We start from the raw sequence: 14,337 nt of genomic DNA, 5'->3' as shown, positions 1-14,337 counted from the left end.
GAGTCAAAATATACATACTCTCTCTTTTATTTTTGTACATGCTTTCATTTTTTTTATGACAATCGTGCTTTTTCCAGCCATTGGATATTCTTTTAAAACTTTAAACTTGTGATAATTAATTCTCACATACCTTCATAACTCGTACAAAGAAACTAAAATCACAGGAAAAGGCTTCGGTCCCACTAACTCAACCGAATCAAAAAAAAAACTGTCTCGTTTGTCAAGCAGAGGGCATTTTGATCCGAAAATTACTTTGGGAACGGGGAATGTGCTCCTCTAGTGAGAAGTGTCTTATATATTATATTGTCAAAAAAGACATAAATGTGTCTTAATTGGTGATGCACTCTTCCTATTTTAGATACTTTTGAGCACTCATTTGGTTTTCAATTTGGATGGAGTTCGCTTTTGGTATGTTAATATATATATAGCATCGTAGAAACCATGCAAATATTTGCATCAAATCCGGTTTGATTTGGTACTTTCTAATTCTTATATGTTTCAGTTTGGTTTTGGGGATCTGAATGTATTACCCAGGCTTCACCAATTTTAGTTTTTGAACAGTCTGTGGGCCAAATGTGCATACTACTACTCTATTTTGAGAGGTTTGCTGCTTACTTGTGGGCCTTACAACTGGGTCGATTTCGACCCTCTTAATTTCAATCTTTCGCAAATTTGACCCCATAGTTTCTTTCAGTCAAAACCACCCGCCTGTGGATAAGTGCGCTAAACATTCACTTTCCTCCGACCTCCGTCGTCTCCACGGCAATGTCGTCGTTGAAACTCAACACCCCTTGTCCAATTTTCGCGCCATCTCTGTTCCCAAACCCGAACCCAAGAGGACGCAGCGAGATCCGATTCTCCAGATGGGGCAACGCTAACGCGGAGCGGTTCGAGCAGCGTCGCCGGACCCAAGGGGAGCTCGAAGCAGAAATCCGCCGCGACCGCCGCTTCGACGCCGCCACTTCAATCGTCCACACGCAAGACTCCGCCGCCGCATCGTCCGAGCCCAAAACCTCGACTTTCAGGTCCAGAGGCACTCCTTCGCAACCATCCGCACGATCAATCCCGGGCCGGAGATCCAAATACTCCAAACCCGATTACGGGCCCAACAGGCCCAAGAACAAGCCCAAAGTCCCCGACTCGCCGCCGCAGCTAGGCGCGAAGCCGGAGGTTAAGCTGAGCGAAGACGGGCTGTCTTACGTCATCGACGGAGCTCCGTTCGAGTTCAAGTACAGCTACACGGAGACGCCAAAGGTCAAGCCTTTGAAGCTTCGCGAGGCTCCCTACGCGCCTTTTGGCCCCACGACGATGGGGAGGCCGTGGACTGGCCGCGCTCCGCTTCCTCAGTCGCAGAAGCCGCCGAGGGAGTTCGATTCGTTTAGCTTGCCGCCTGCGGGGAAGAAGGGGGTGAAACCGGTTCAGAAACCGGGTCCTTTTCGACCCGGGGTGGGGCCTAGGTATGTTTACACCAAGGAGGAGATTTTGGGAGAGCCTTTGACCAAGGAAGAGATCAGAGAGCTTGTTACTTCTTGCTTAAAGACTACAAGGCAATTGAATATGGGTACAAAGCTCTATGCTTTATTCTTGAGTTTGCTTGTTTCAATAGTTGTTCAAGAAATTGCTAGCCTGTGGTTAGGTGCCTTCTAGAGGATTATTGTTTAGGCGGACGCTTAGACTTTAAACCGATTTTTAGAACATTGCTTATTCTTGAGGTTCAAATAGTATTGGTAGAAGCTCATGTTCTGTAGTTTAGGTACAATTGAATTGAGGTGCTGGTTGCAAGTCATTATAGAATGAGAGTAGAAGAAGATACGGTTGTTGAATTTGCTTGATTCAATAGTTCTTCTTGATGACCAGATGTCTTAGTTTTAGTAACTGGTAGAAGCTCAGGTACTGGTGTTTAGTTACTGGTTTCTCAGTTAGAGATCAGAGAGCTTGCTACTTCTTGCTTAAAGACTGCAAGGCAATTAATATGGGTACAGAGCTCAATACTTTTGCTTGATTGAATATCTCTTCTTGATGATCAAATAATATTGTAGAAGTTCAGGTACTGTTGTTTAGATACAAATCTTAATACTTCCATTGTCGAACTTGCTTGATTCAATAGCTCTTCTTGATGGTCAAATAGAATTGTAGAAAAGCTCATGTACTCTTGCTTAGGGTACAATTGAATTGAGGTGCTGATAGCAAGTAATATAATAGACTGAGAGTAGTAGAAGAGGATATGATATAAAGTTTTTTTTGTCTTTTCTCAGGTAGAGATGGCTTGACGCATAACATGTTGAACAACATACATGACTTATGGAAGCGGCGAAGGGTTTGTAAGATTAAATGCAAGGGAGTTTGTACAGTTGACATGGATAATGTTTGCGAGCAATTAGAGGTACTTTTGATTTCATGTTAGACAATGTATAGGAATACGGTTTTGGGTTTGCTGTATTCGTCTTCATGAAGTTGTGAATTGAATTTGGCAGGAGAAAATTGGAGGGAAGGTGATATACAGAAGAGGAGGTGTGATTTTCCTATTCCGTGGCAGAAACTATAACCACAGGACAAGACCGCGCTTCCCTCTTATGTTGTGGAAGCCTGCAGCTCCAGTTTATCCGAGGCTGATTCAACAAGTTCCTGAGGGTCTAACTCTTAAGGAAGCTACAGCGATGCGGAGGAAAGGACGAGAGCTCATGCCCATTTGCAAGCTAGGTAAGACACTAAATGATGTTGGCTTGATTTTGTTCAAGACCGACAATGATAACATATCCTGCGTTGGGGTCATGTAGGGAAGAATGGTGTGTATTGTGACCTTGTGAAAAATGTGAGAGAAGCATTTGAAGTTTGTGAACTGGTTCGGATCGACTGTCAAGGGATAAAAGGCAGTGATTTTAGGAAAATTGGTGCCAAGCTCAAGGTTTTTGATCTATCCTTATTTACTCACATATGTTTCTTTTATGTAAAAATCTTGTGTTTATTGTTGAACCTCTTGGATGTGTTATTGCTCTTGCTCGCAGGATCTTGTTTCATGCGTGCTCATATCTTTTGAAAACGAACAGATTCTTATCTGGAGAGGACGAGAATGGAAATCGTCTCTCACAGTTCCAGATAAAAAGGATGATATCCTCAGAGATATCGATGTTGATACTGTCTCTGAAGAGGACGAAGTATCGGAGTCACTTAATCATACTCAAACTGTGAACCAGAACTCTTCTTCTGGTCCTATGGAATTTCAACACGATCCAGATGGTGATGAGTTATGCTCTTCAACTGGAGATATCTCGGCATTGGAAGGCGCAGGCAGTACTTTACATGCCTCATCTACAGAAGATGTTACTACAGATAACTCTCTTGGGGATCATCAAGAACCTGAACAGGAGTTAGAAACATCGGAAGAGATCAACAGACAAAGCGTAGAGAGAGTTTTAAATATGATGAAACAAGCGGTAGAGAGCGGGGCTGCGTTGGTGTTAGACCCTGCTGATCTTGATCCAGACACAGTCTTTGCAAAAGCCGTCGCCTTTTCGAGCGTAGCTACACCGGGACCAGTTTTCCAGCATGGCTTGAAAAAACAACAAGCGGTTAAGAAAGAGGAAAGCCGAGAATTCAGCTACCAAAACTTGGAGGCAAAGACAAGTAGTGTTGTGGTTCCTGGGAGAAAAGAGGTTGCAGCGAGGGTGGAGAGATATGACAAGAGGGAGAAGGAAGGAGTTGAGTTGAAAATGGAAGAGCTTGATGAAGATTACAGAGAAGTGATACCTCATGGAACACTGAAAGTAGATGAACTAGCTAAACTACTTGCCTAATGCAGTCTAATTATCATTATCAGAAAGGTGTGTAACGTTGAAGAAAAATGTATTTTAGATATTTATAAGTGAAAAGGTTTATAAAGTAGTAAATACGTAAATTATGTTCAAGTCAATAATTATACAAAATTTTGACTTAAAATCCAAAAATAAATTTTAGACTTTCATGTCTACATATCATACCTATTTTTGGAAAATTTTGTGAAAACAAAATATCTCATAATTATTATATGGAAATTCAAGTGAATTTTGTCTCCCAATATGAATATTTTGCAAATTCACCATTTATTCAATTCATATTCATTTCTATTAACAAACCACCTTATAAAAGATACAAAAAAAAATCTTAGCTTATTGTTTGGATAATTAATCCAGAAAGTCATTTTTCATGATTTGTAAGACACCTGATTTTGTTTTCTATCTAAGACAATTTTCGATTTTTGGGTCGGATTTTCCTCGTGCCTCCGAAATCCGGATAAAATGAAAAATTTATATTAAAAAAATTAATTTCCATATTTCAGGATATAAAATGATCTAACCTAATTCTCAACTACAATGATCTATAAAAAAAGTTACTAAACTCTAGAACAATGGATCGACCATTCACAACTTTGACCATAAAATTAGACGGCTACAACGAAAGTTACGAGCCCTTAACGTTTTAGTTCTGATTCTAAAGATCAATAATAAACTAATGTTGTTGTTCCTGGGAGAAAAGAAGTTGCAGTGAGAGTGAAGAGATATGAGAAGAAGGAAGGACTTGAGAAGAAAATGGACGATCTTGATGACGATTACAGAGAAATGATACCTCATTGGAAAAAAAAATGATACCTTATTGAAAACTGAAAGTAGATGAACTAGCTAAACAAAAATTTGAGTCCCGTCTCTTCTCTGTTTTCTCTCCCAGACGACCTTCTCGAGAGCAGTCTGTACACGATAGATCAAAGAATATTCTTTCCTAGAAACCTGCTTTAGTCCAGAAGTCAACAGAGAGTATTTTCGAATTCTTTCCCTCTTTTGGAATAACCACAGGGCAACTCTACGCTCTGGTCTATTACACATCGGGTTCTTCCCCCGACCATGGTCGGAGGGACCGCCGGAGACGCAACCTTGTCGTGGTACTTGTCCACTGGAGATTTCCAACCGGTCCGATCAATTCAAAGCTACGCCCCTCACTGTAACGGACCTTCCCCCAGGCCCCAACTTTGTTGAAGCTTGTCACTAAGCTTGTCACTACAACGAGGGTTTCCTCAAAACGGAGATTCGAAGATAGAAGCTCTGTTTAGAGCTTACTAGATACTTAAGGAGGCCCTTATATATACTCTTCTACCGCAAACTAGTAGAAGATCTGGCATTAAACCTCAACCACCAAGAAGTTATTGCTCTCAAGATTGTTTCCACCAGCAACTATTTAAAGCCTTCAAAGCGGCTTCTCTAAAGAACTTTCTGAAACAGGGGTTCCTGTCTGCTAATGGAACTACCGTAACTATTACCGCGGTTCCACAACTCATTACAAAGGATGGCTGGTCGACTTAGGAGAGAGGAGAAAGGAAAAGAAATAGCTTCTGACCCCTTTCAAGCCCCAAGAACGGCTCACATCAGAATCCAAGACCCGGATAATGCTGAACTCCTACAACGCCACTCTCTAACACTCATAGGCCGAGTTACTAACAGGACGGCGCAACGAGTCTGGTCTCTGATTCCTTTTTTCACCGATCTCTGGAAGGCAAATACTAAACCGGTCGGATCTGAGCTAGGAAACGGAATGTTCCAGTTTCAGTTTGATAATGAAGAGGATCTACTTACGGTCCTGGAAAAAAGACCATACTATTATGGAAGATGGATGGTTATTGTTCAGAGGTGGGAACCCACAGTCTCCAAAAATTTCCCATCTCTCCTGCCTTTTTGGATTAAGGTTCAAGGGATTCCTGTTCACCTATGGACAGAGGAGACAATCCAGAAGCTTAGGGAAGACCTGGGTGTTTTTGAAAAGGCGGAAATCACCTCTACAACAGTAAGGATGAGAGTGCAGATCAATGGTCTTCTCCCATTGATAAAGACTTCGGTGATTGAGTATGCGAATGGTGATGAAGTTACAGCAAGTTTTGTCTATGAAAAACTAGACAGACATTGCTATAAATGCTACCGGTTGGATCGTGACATAAAAGACTGCTTGGAGGCAAAGCATGAAGCAAGAGCTCTTAAAGCTCAGGATGCTAGCATGGGAAATGAAGAGCAAGACAGAAGGGGAACACAACCTAAGCATCAAGTTTCAGGTTCAAATATTTTCCACTTCTCAGCGCAAACTACAGAACACAGGGGAAGGCAAGATTTTAACCGGCGAGAACGCCAAATGGATGCAAGAGACGAATTGGAAGCTCGGCGTAGATCGCGCTCCAGCCGAGATACAGTTTCTCGAAGGTATCTTAGTGAGGACCCTAAACGAGGAAGAGAAGATCACCACAGTCAAACTAGCCGTTCCTCCTACCATCGTGACACTAATCTACACCATCATGAGGTTAATTCTGGACCACGAGACCTTCGGAGAGATCTATCGGATAGATATTTATCCAGGGATCGCAGCTTGCAAACCTCTAGACATAGAGATAGCGTAACATCTGCACGAGAAGAGTCACCCCCAAGGCAGTCAAGAAGTAATCAGAATAGGGGGATTCCCCTGGAAGAAATTCAAGCCTCGGTTCCAAAGGAGGTCTTTAATGCAGCAGTGGGAGAAGTTAGAGAGGCCATGATGCAATATACCCAATGCAACGACCCAACCGAGAGTGCTGCCCGCAGAGAACGTATGAGAAGGGCAGAGGAGGAAGGCGAAATGGAGGAGACAGCTGCACTTATGATTCAAGCAAAGATGACAGCCCCTACAGACACCGTGAAAACCCCGGAGCAGCAACCCTCAAGGGAGAGAGTGCCAGCTACCCTCAGATTAGGACCCATTGCCCCATCTACACAAGAACCAGCTCCAAAGGTAATCAAAGAAGCGGGCAAGAGGAAGCCTGGAAGACCACCGAGCAAACGTACAGTGCAAGGAAGTCCAAAGCTGATCAGAGGATCCACTTCAAAAAAGAGGAAAACTCACCAAGATAAGCCAACTGCCACCAGAAGAAAACTTAACCAGGACAGTGCTCAAGGAAACCCGCAAAAATCAAACTCAAAACCTTCCTCATCACGGGGTTTCCGAGGGGCGGTAGGAAGAACAGAGTCTCAATCCAACTCGGAGGATCAGCCCATATGCAACCTGATACCGGCGTCATCAAGACGGCGTAGGATGGATTTTCAAAATCCATCTACTCCCGTTCCTTAAAAGTGGCGAGCTGGAACTGTCAGGGGTTGGGGAATCCCCGGACAGTTCGACGTCTAAAAGAGATGAAGAGGGATATCTCTCCAGACATTCTATTCCTTATGGAAACTAAAAACCCCGACAGCTTTGTCGCAAAGAAGATGGACAAGCTGAAGTATGAAAACAGAGTGCTGGTACCGCCGGTGGGCCACGGGGCTGGGGGATTGGCGCTACTTTGGAAGCAGGAAATCAACCTTCAAATTACCTCTACTGCTGCAAACTGTATTGATACCTGTATTATCTTTGAAGGAAAAAAATTTTTGCCTCCTTTGTTTACGGTGATACTGACAGAAACCGAAGAAAAGAATTGTGGGATCAATTGATCGACGTAAATGCGGCTCGAGAAGCACCCTGGTTTCTAACCGGTGACTTCAATGACCTACTCAACAATGCAGAAAAAGATGGAGGGGTGACTCGCTCTGAAGCTTCCTTTACAGACCTGAGAACTTTCTTCTCCGAAGGTGACCTATTTGATTTACAATACTCGGGAGATTTCCTGTCATGGAGAGGGAAACGTGGTGATGATTTGGTCCGCTGTAGACTAGATCGCGCAGTAGCGAACAGTGATTGGGCTGAGCTGTTTCCGACGGCAAGATCTCTATATCTGGCCTTTGAAAGATCGGATCACAAACCATTACTATCCTGCTTTGAGCCAGAGAAGAGAAAGCAACGAGGATTGTTCCATTATGACCGACGACTAAAGAACAACCCGGAAGTAAAAGACTTGGTAGCCAAGACATGGATGAGTGGGTCTTTTAGAACTGTCACTGACAGAATCTCAGCAATGAGATCAGTCCTAATTGGATGGAGCAGGCAACAGGCCCTGAACAGTAGAGCCCGTATCGAAGAGAAGAAGTTTCAACTGGATCAAGCACTAACGGATCCTATAAATGATACAGAGCTGATAACAAAAGTGACTAAGGAACTTGATGATGCATATGCAGCCGAGGAGAGCTATTGGCAAAAAAGGAGCAGGCAGCTATGGCTAAGCCTAGGAGATAGAAACACCGGCTACTTTCACGCTGTGTCCAAGAACCGGAAACGAATCAATGCCTTTTCGGTTATTGAGAACTCAGAAGGAGAACCGGTTTATCAGGAAGATCAAATTGGGAGAGTTATTGTAGACTACTTCCAGCAGCTGTTCACATCAATGGGAGGAGACAGAGAGGAAACTGTGAACTACGCCCTATCCCCTATGATCACGGCAGAGACAAACGAAGAGTTAATCCGCATACCGTCTGCACTGGAAATTAAGGAGGCAGTCTTCTATGTTCACGCACACAAAGCCCCGGGACCGGATGGCTTCTCGGCCAGCTTCTTTCATACGAATTGGGAAAACATAGGAGCGGAAATAGAGAAGGAAATCCAGGAGTTTTTCATGACAGACAAACTGCCAGACAAGATCAACGAAACCCATATCCGACTTATTTCGAAGATACAAAGCCCGAAGACGGTTGCTGAGTACAGGCCCATCGCCTTATGCAATGTCTACTACAAGATCATCTCCAAGATCTTGACCAAGAGGCTGCAGCCACTGTTATCGGGTTTCATCTCAGAGAATCAGTCCGCCTTTGTCCCGGGCCGAGCAATATCGGACAATGTCCTCATCACCCATGAAGTCCTTCACTACCTAAAGACATCTAAGGCAGAGAAGAGAGTGTCTATGGCGGTTAAAACCGATATGAGTAAAGCCTATGATAGGCTCGAATGGGACTTCATCAAATTGGTATTTCAGCGCTTCGGCTTTCATCCGAAGTGGATCAACTGGATCATGTAGTGTGTCTCTACAGTTACTTACTCCTTCCTCATTAACGGCTCGCCTAGAGGAAGAGTCACACCGAGTAGAGGTATCCGTCAAGGAGACCCTCTCTCACCATACATCTTCATTTTGTGTAGTGAGGTTCTCTCGGGTCTATGTAACAAAGCGCAAGAGGACGGAACCCTTAAAGGAGTCCGTGTACGAGGGTGTCCTCGTCTCAACCATCTCCTCTTCGCCGATGACACAATGTTCTTCCTTCGAGCAAGCAAGGAAAGTGGAGAGGCTCTATGCCGGTTATTGAAGCGCTATGAAGAGGCTTCCGGACAGTCAATCAACACTGAAAAATCCTCGATCAATTTCTCTAGACACGCCCCGGTAGCTCTAAAAATGGCTGTCAAAGACGCTCTCTCGATCCAGAAAGAGGGAGGTATCGGAAAATATCTCGGGCTTCCAGAGCTGTTCGGAAGGAAAAAGAGAGACTTATTCTCATCAATAGTGGACCGCATAAAGCAAAAGGCCTGCGGGTGGTCAAACCGTTTCTTATCGACAGCCGGGAAGATGACTATGCTCACAAGTGTGTTATCCCCCATTCCGTCACACGCTATGTCTTGTTTCCAACTTCCGATATCTCTGTGTAAGAGAATTCAATCAGCGTTAACACGCTTCTGGTGGGACACGAACATGGGAAACAAGAAGATGGCATGGATTGCTTGGTCTAAGCTGGTGCAACTCAAGGAAAGTGGAGGATTAAACTTCAGAGACATTCAGAGCTTTAATGAAGCGTTCCTTGCAAAACTAAGTTGGAGGCTCATCAATCGTCCCGACTCCCTACTTGGCCGAGTCCTGTTTGGGAAGTATTGCAACTCCGAAAGCTTCTTAGAATGTTCAGAGAAAACGGCAATATCCCATGGATGGAGGGGGATTCTAATTGGTCGCGATATCATCATCAACTCTGCAGGCTGGGAAGTAGGCAATGGCTCCAGCATCAACATCTGGGAAAAACCATGGCTCAGTTTCTCCACACAGCTGAGACCTATGGGGCCACCACCGAGAGAATTCTCCCAGCTCACAGTGTCGGATCTCATGCTCCCGGACCGAAATGAGTGGGATATTGATATGATCCAGCGAGTGCTTCCTTTCGAGGAACAGAGGATCCTAGCCATTAAGCCAAGTTTAACCGGGGCTCCGGATAAACTCTCTTGGCTGAGCACGGATACAGGAGATTATTCGACAAAAACCGGATACAAAGCAGTCCTTTCCTCTCGAAGTGTAGAGGATGCAGGGAGTATAGAGGAGTGTTCTTTCGATTGGAAGAAGAGTGTTTGGAAGCTTCAAACAACACCGAAGATCAAGTTGTTCATCTGGAAAGCTCTTCATGGAGCATTACCCGTTAGCGAAGCTCTCAAAGCCAGGGGAATCAACACTGATGGACAATGTAAACGATGTAATATGCCTGAATCTATTGATCATCTGCTCTTTCATTGCTCCTATGCTAGACAGGTTTGGGAATCAGCTCCTGTCTCCCCAAGCATTGAGTACAGTGGATCCATAGATTTAAGGAACAACTGGAGTAGCTTCTGCTCAAGAAAGAGTTTGCCACCAACTGGAGTTTCTACAGGAGCTTTGGCTCCTTGGATCACATGGCAGCTATGGTTAGCTCGGAATAAGCTCGTATTTGAAGGGAAAATCATCACAGTGGAAGAAACCATTTCCAGAGCATCTGCCTGCGCCCAAGAATGGATCTCGTGCCAAGATCAGGTGAAAAATGCAAAGCAAACGATACCAACTAGATCTCCCTTGCACCCGGAATGCGCCTTGGTGAGAACCGACGCGGCTTGGAGCGAAACCTTAAAAATTGCAGGGCTAGGTTGGACAACTAGACGCCAAGAGAGAGACTTTCCATTCGCGACCACAGTGCATCACGTAGAGTCTCCACTTGCAGCAGAAGGATTGGCTATGAGGGAAGCTCTCCTGAAATGCAGAGAAATTGGCCTGTCAAAGCTCAGATGTGAATCGGATTCTGCTATCTTGATCAAAGCCATAAATTTGCGCTCCCCACTGGTTGGTTTGAATGGTATTTTAGCTGACATTTACTCTATTGCATCGTCCTTTGAATCCATTTCGTTTACCTGGATCTCGCGTGAGAGAAACAGTGTTGCGGATGGATTGGCAAAGAATGTTTTATCATCGGAGCTGACCATTATGGCAGCAAAAAACTCTGTTTAAGTACGTTTGAATTAATAGAAGTTGTGCTTCAAAAAAAAAAGATGAACTAGCTAAACTACTAGCGTTATGTTATTTGTACTTGTATGTCTTTGTATATTCTAATCATCAGAAAGGTGTGCAACATTGAGAAAGAAAATTATTTCACATATTTGTTAGTGAAAAGGTGCATAAATTAGTAAATACTTGACTTCTGTTCAGGTCAATAACAATTTTGGAATTTTATGGTTGTCTTGACTCAGATTTAAAATCCAAAAATAATTTGTTTGTGATTTAATAATTAAATAATAAAGTTTAATAAAATAAAAAAGAAGTACACTATATGGCAACTCGCAGCATATGTTAATACTACCATTTCCTTAATAAATCAAAACAATCAAAAACACACAAGCGTTCATTACATAAATACAAGGTGATAATTGAAGTGCTTAATAAAATCAAAAGAACCCAAAACGTAAAGTACATTTACTTGTTTGTAGATTAATTGAAGTATACCAATAGCACACAAGTGTTCATAACATAAATACAAGGTGATAAGTGACAGACAAACCCTCACGATACAACACAGAATAAATAAAAAGAAAACTAAACAAACAACAAGAAGACAATACACAAATAAAGAAGAACCGAGTCTAATCTAACGTGAACTGCTTCCCCATGTGCAGGTCCCTGTAAGAGAAACTCATGTTGATGAACTTCTCAATGCTGTAGTAGGTAGAGTTGGTTACTCCTACTGCGAGACTGGAAACCGGATGGAAATCGTGTGGGTTGACAGCAATCTGTAGATCACACATGAGCGCGGCTTTGTCGTTGTAGGGACGATATCCCGAACCCATTACCATAGAGGTGTGTCGGCCGAATGCATTGTTGTTGACAATCTCACCCCCCCCCCTCCACTGTATGTTCTCTGCGTGATCAGTGAGGCGGCTGAAGATTTCAACTGGCCAATAACCGATTGGCAAGAGGTTTATTAGGAAATATTATATTTCCTTATAACTAGAAGATAATTATGTTAATGTTTAGGATATATCCATATGTGTTTTAGGATATTTTCCAAGTCCTTCGAGGGTTTACGTCGGTTAAACAAGACTATATGTATCGTGTAACCTTTGTCAAAATCAATAAGAAGAACATTCAAGTCATTCTGTTCTTGATTTACATGGTATCAGAGCAGAAAGTTTCTGTGATCTGAATTTCTTTTTAATCATAGTCAATCTTTCCGAAGTTCGGAAACTATGGTCAACGGAGACGATTCTTCAGCGTCCAAAAGTTCTACTACAGAACACAGAGGTGTTGAAGCCGCAACACCATACTCTCTCCACGCCTCAGACAATCCCGGAGCTTTGATAACGTCGGTGACGTTAACAGGAGAGAACTACAATGAATGGGCCAGCGAGATGACTAATGCTCTTCGTGCAAAACGCAAACTAGGTTTTGTCGAGGGCACCATTCCTCAACCAGCCGCAGGAGATCCAAACTTGGAACTGTGGTTTTCTGTTAATTCCATGATCGTCGGATGGATCAGAACGTCCATCGAGTCGCGCGTAAGGTCCACTGTTACGTTTATTCAAGATTCACACAAATTATGGGAGAATCTTCGTAAACGTTTATCGGTGGGTAATAGAGTTCGTATACATCATCTGAAGGAGCAGCTCGCAAGATGCAAACAAGAGGGGCAGTCAGTGATTGATTACTTTGGTCACTTATCTAAGATGTGGGAAGAACTCGACATGTATTCTCCGCTTCCAAAGTGTACTTGTTCAGCTATTTTGGATTTTGAGAAAGCTAGAGAGGCAGAGAAAATTCATCAATTCGTCATGGGTTTGGACGAGAGTCGTTTTGGTGGTTTATGTCAGTCCATCATCTCTTCAGACTCAGAGCTTGACATCGGAGAGATCTATGCAAAAATCATTCGCGAGGAACAACGGCTCAACTCATCCAAAGAACGCAAAACACAACAACTAGCAGTAGGGTTCGTAGCCAAAACGAACTCTGTTTCCGTGTTAGCTCAGGAGGTTCTGAGAAACGAGATCGAGTTCCCATTTGCTCTCACTGTGGACGTCGAGGTCACGAATAATATTTCCTAATAAGGTTAGTGCCATTGCTGAAGCCGACTCCTAGCCACCAGGATCCCCGCCTTGAATCTTGTTTCATATTTATTTTTGTATTAGAAAAAAATTATATAACAAATAGAACAGTTAATAGACTACCTTCCAAATTTGTATGGTAATCTAAGTTTAAGGGTCTCATAAAGTGGATGCCGGTTGTTATGATCTGTGACATTCAACAATCATAGGAATGGCACTAAACCGGATTGGTTAAACTGCGATTTGGTACAAGAATTAGAAGAAGGAGATAACCGGGTTGGTTATTAGGAGTCGGATTCTGATTCAGAGAGTACCGGTCTCCTTTATATATCGAAGGAGAGAGAAAGAGTGAGTTACATCGAGAAGATTCAGCTGTATTCAGCTAGAAGAGTAAAAGGCTTTACAGAATCAGAGAAAGAGAAAAGATCATTCTTGAGTTCGCTGTGATTGTAACTCTTGATCATCTTTCTTGTATTTTTCGGAGTGATTAGTGAAGTGTTGCTTGTGCCGTCAAGCCCCAGATGTACCGGATCCAAATTGGATCCCAAACTGGGTTACCAAATCTCTGAGTCTCTTTCTTTTGTGCTTTACCTTTTTTCTTGATCTATCAAACGAGAGCGTGAGTGAGGTTGAGAGTACAAACACAGTGAGATAGAGAGTGTGAGGGAGATCAGGATTACCAATTGAAGTTTGGGGGTTCGATTCTTCTCAAAGTGGTATCAGAGCCAGGTTCCTAAGATGAAGGAATCGATGGCGAAGGTGAAGATCGCTTGTTTCGACGGCCAAGGGGATTTCTCGATGTGGAAGAAGCGCATGCTAGCGCATCTCTCAATCCTCGGCCTTAAGGATGCTTTGACCAAAGCTTCGGCGACTTCAGGATCTGAGGTGACGATAAAGAAAGGCGAGGAGGAGGAAGACTTCAAGGAGCGCATCAAGAAACTAGAGCTCGAGAAGTCAGAGAAAGCCGAAAAGGCGATGAACATGATTATCCTGAATCTTGGAGATCATGTTCTGAGGAAACTTGAGGATTGTACAACGGCAGCAGCAATCTGGACCGCACTTGAAAGGTTGTATAATTCTAAAACTCTTCCTAATAGAATTCATCCACAGCATAAGTTC

The 14,337-nt window shown here is 43.2% G+C and overlaps 3 protein-coding genes across 3 annotated transcripts; all 3 read left to right on the top strand.

Moving 5' to 3' along the window:
- Positions 1–681: 681 nt before the first annotated feature.
- On the top strand, positions 682–3,905 carry LOC111211772 (CRS2-associated factor 1, chloroplastic-like). The gene is made up of 5 exons (XM_022713042.2): positions 682–1,561; positions 2,256–2,383; positions 2,475–2,700; positions 2,778–2,905; positions 3,006–3,905. The coding sequence occupies exons 1-5, from the start codon at positions 766–768 to the stop codon at positions 3,792–3,794; spliced, it is 2,067 nt and encodes a 688-aa protein (XP_022568763.1). The 5' UTR covers positions 682–765; the 3' UTR covers positions 3,795–3,905.
- Positions 3,906–5,313: 1,408 nt separating this feature from the next.
- On the top strand, positions 5,314–7,113 carry LOC111211769. Its single transcript, XM_022713039.1, has one exon. The coding sequence runs from the start codon at positions 5,314–5,316 to the stop codon at positions 7,111–7,113; it is 1,800 nt and encodes a 599-aa protein (XP_022568760.1).
- A 62-nt stretch (positions 7,114–7,175) lies between these two features.
- Positions 7,176–11,916, top strand: LOC111211768. The gene is made up of 4 exons (XM_022713038.2): positions 7,176–7,264; positions 7,441–8,875; positions 8,927–10,969; positions 11,797–11,916. Exons 1-4 carry the CDS (start codon positions 7,176–7,178, stop codon positions 11,914–11,916), a joined length of 3,687 nt encoding a protein of 1,228 aa, XP_022568759.2.
- The last annotated feature ends 2,421 nt before the right edge of the window (positions 11,917–14,337 follow it).

This window comes from Brassica napus, chromosome C7 (genome assembly GCF_020379485.1).
Source record: "Brassica napus cultivar Da-Ae chromosome C7, Da-Ae, whole genome shotgun sequence".
Taxonomy (NCBI): Eukaryota; Viridiplantae; Streptophyta; class Magnoliopsida; order Brassicales; family Brassicaceae; genus Brassica; species Brassica napus.
The sequence above is the reverse complement of the archived record's forward strand: the minus strand, read 5'-3'. Positions and strand labels throughout refer to the sequence as shown.

Bases quoted from the DNA above. Each gene is read 5' to 3' on its own strand.
- LOC111211772 (XM_022713042.2), top strand. From the start codon at position 766: ATGTCGTCGTTGAAACTCAACACCCCTTGTCCAATTTTCGCGCCATCT. The intron at 2,384-2,474 runs GTACTTTTGATT...TGAATTTGGCAG, and splicing joins ATGTTTGCGAGCAATTAGAG to GAGAAAATTGGAGGGAAGGT. The intron at 2,906-3,005 runs GTTTTTGATCTA...TCTTGCTCGCAG, and splicing joins AAATTGGTGCCAAGCTCAAG to GATCTTGTTTCATGCGTGCT.
- LOC111211769 (XM_022713039.1), top strand. From the start codon at position 5,314: ATGGCTGGTCGACTTAGGAGAGAGGAGAAAGGAAAAGAAATAGCTTCT.
- LOC111211768 (XM_022713038.2), top strand. From the start codon at position 7,176: ATGAAGAGGGATATCTCTCCAGACATTCTATTCCTTATGGAAACTAAA. The intron at 7,265-7,440 runs GTATGAAAACAG...TGATACTGACAG, and splicing joins AAGAAGATGGACAAGCTGAA to AAACCGAAGAAAAGAATTGT. The intron at 8,876-8,926 runs GTATTTCAGCGC...TGGATCATGTAG, and splicing joins AATGGGACTTCATCAAATTG to TGTGTCTCTACAGTTACTTA.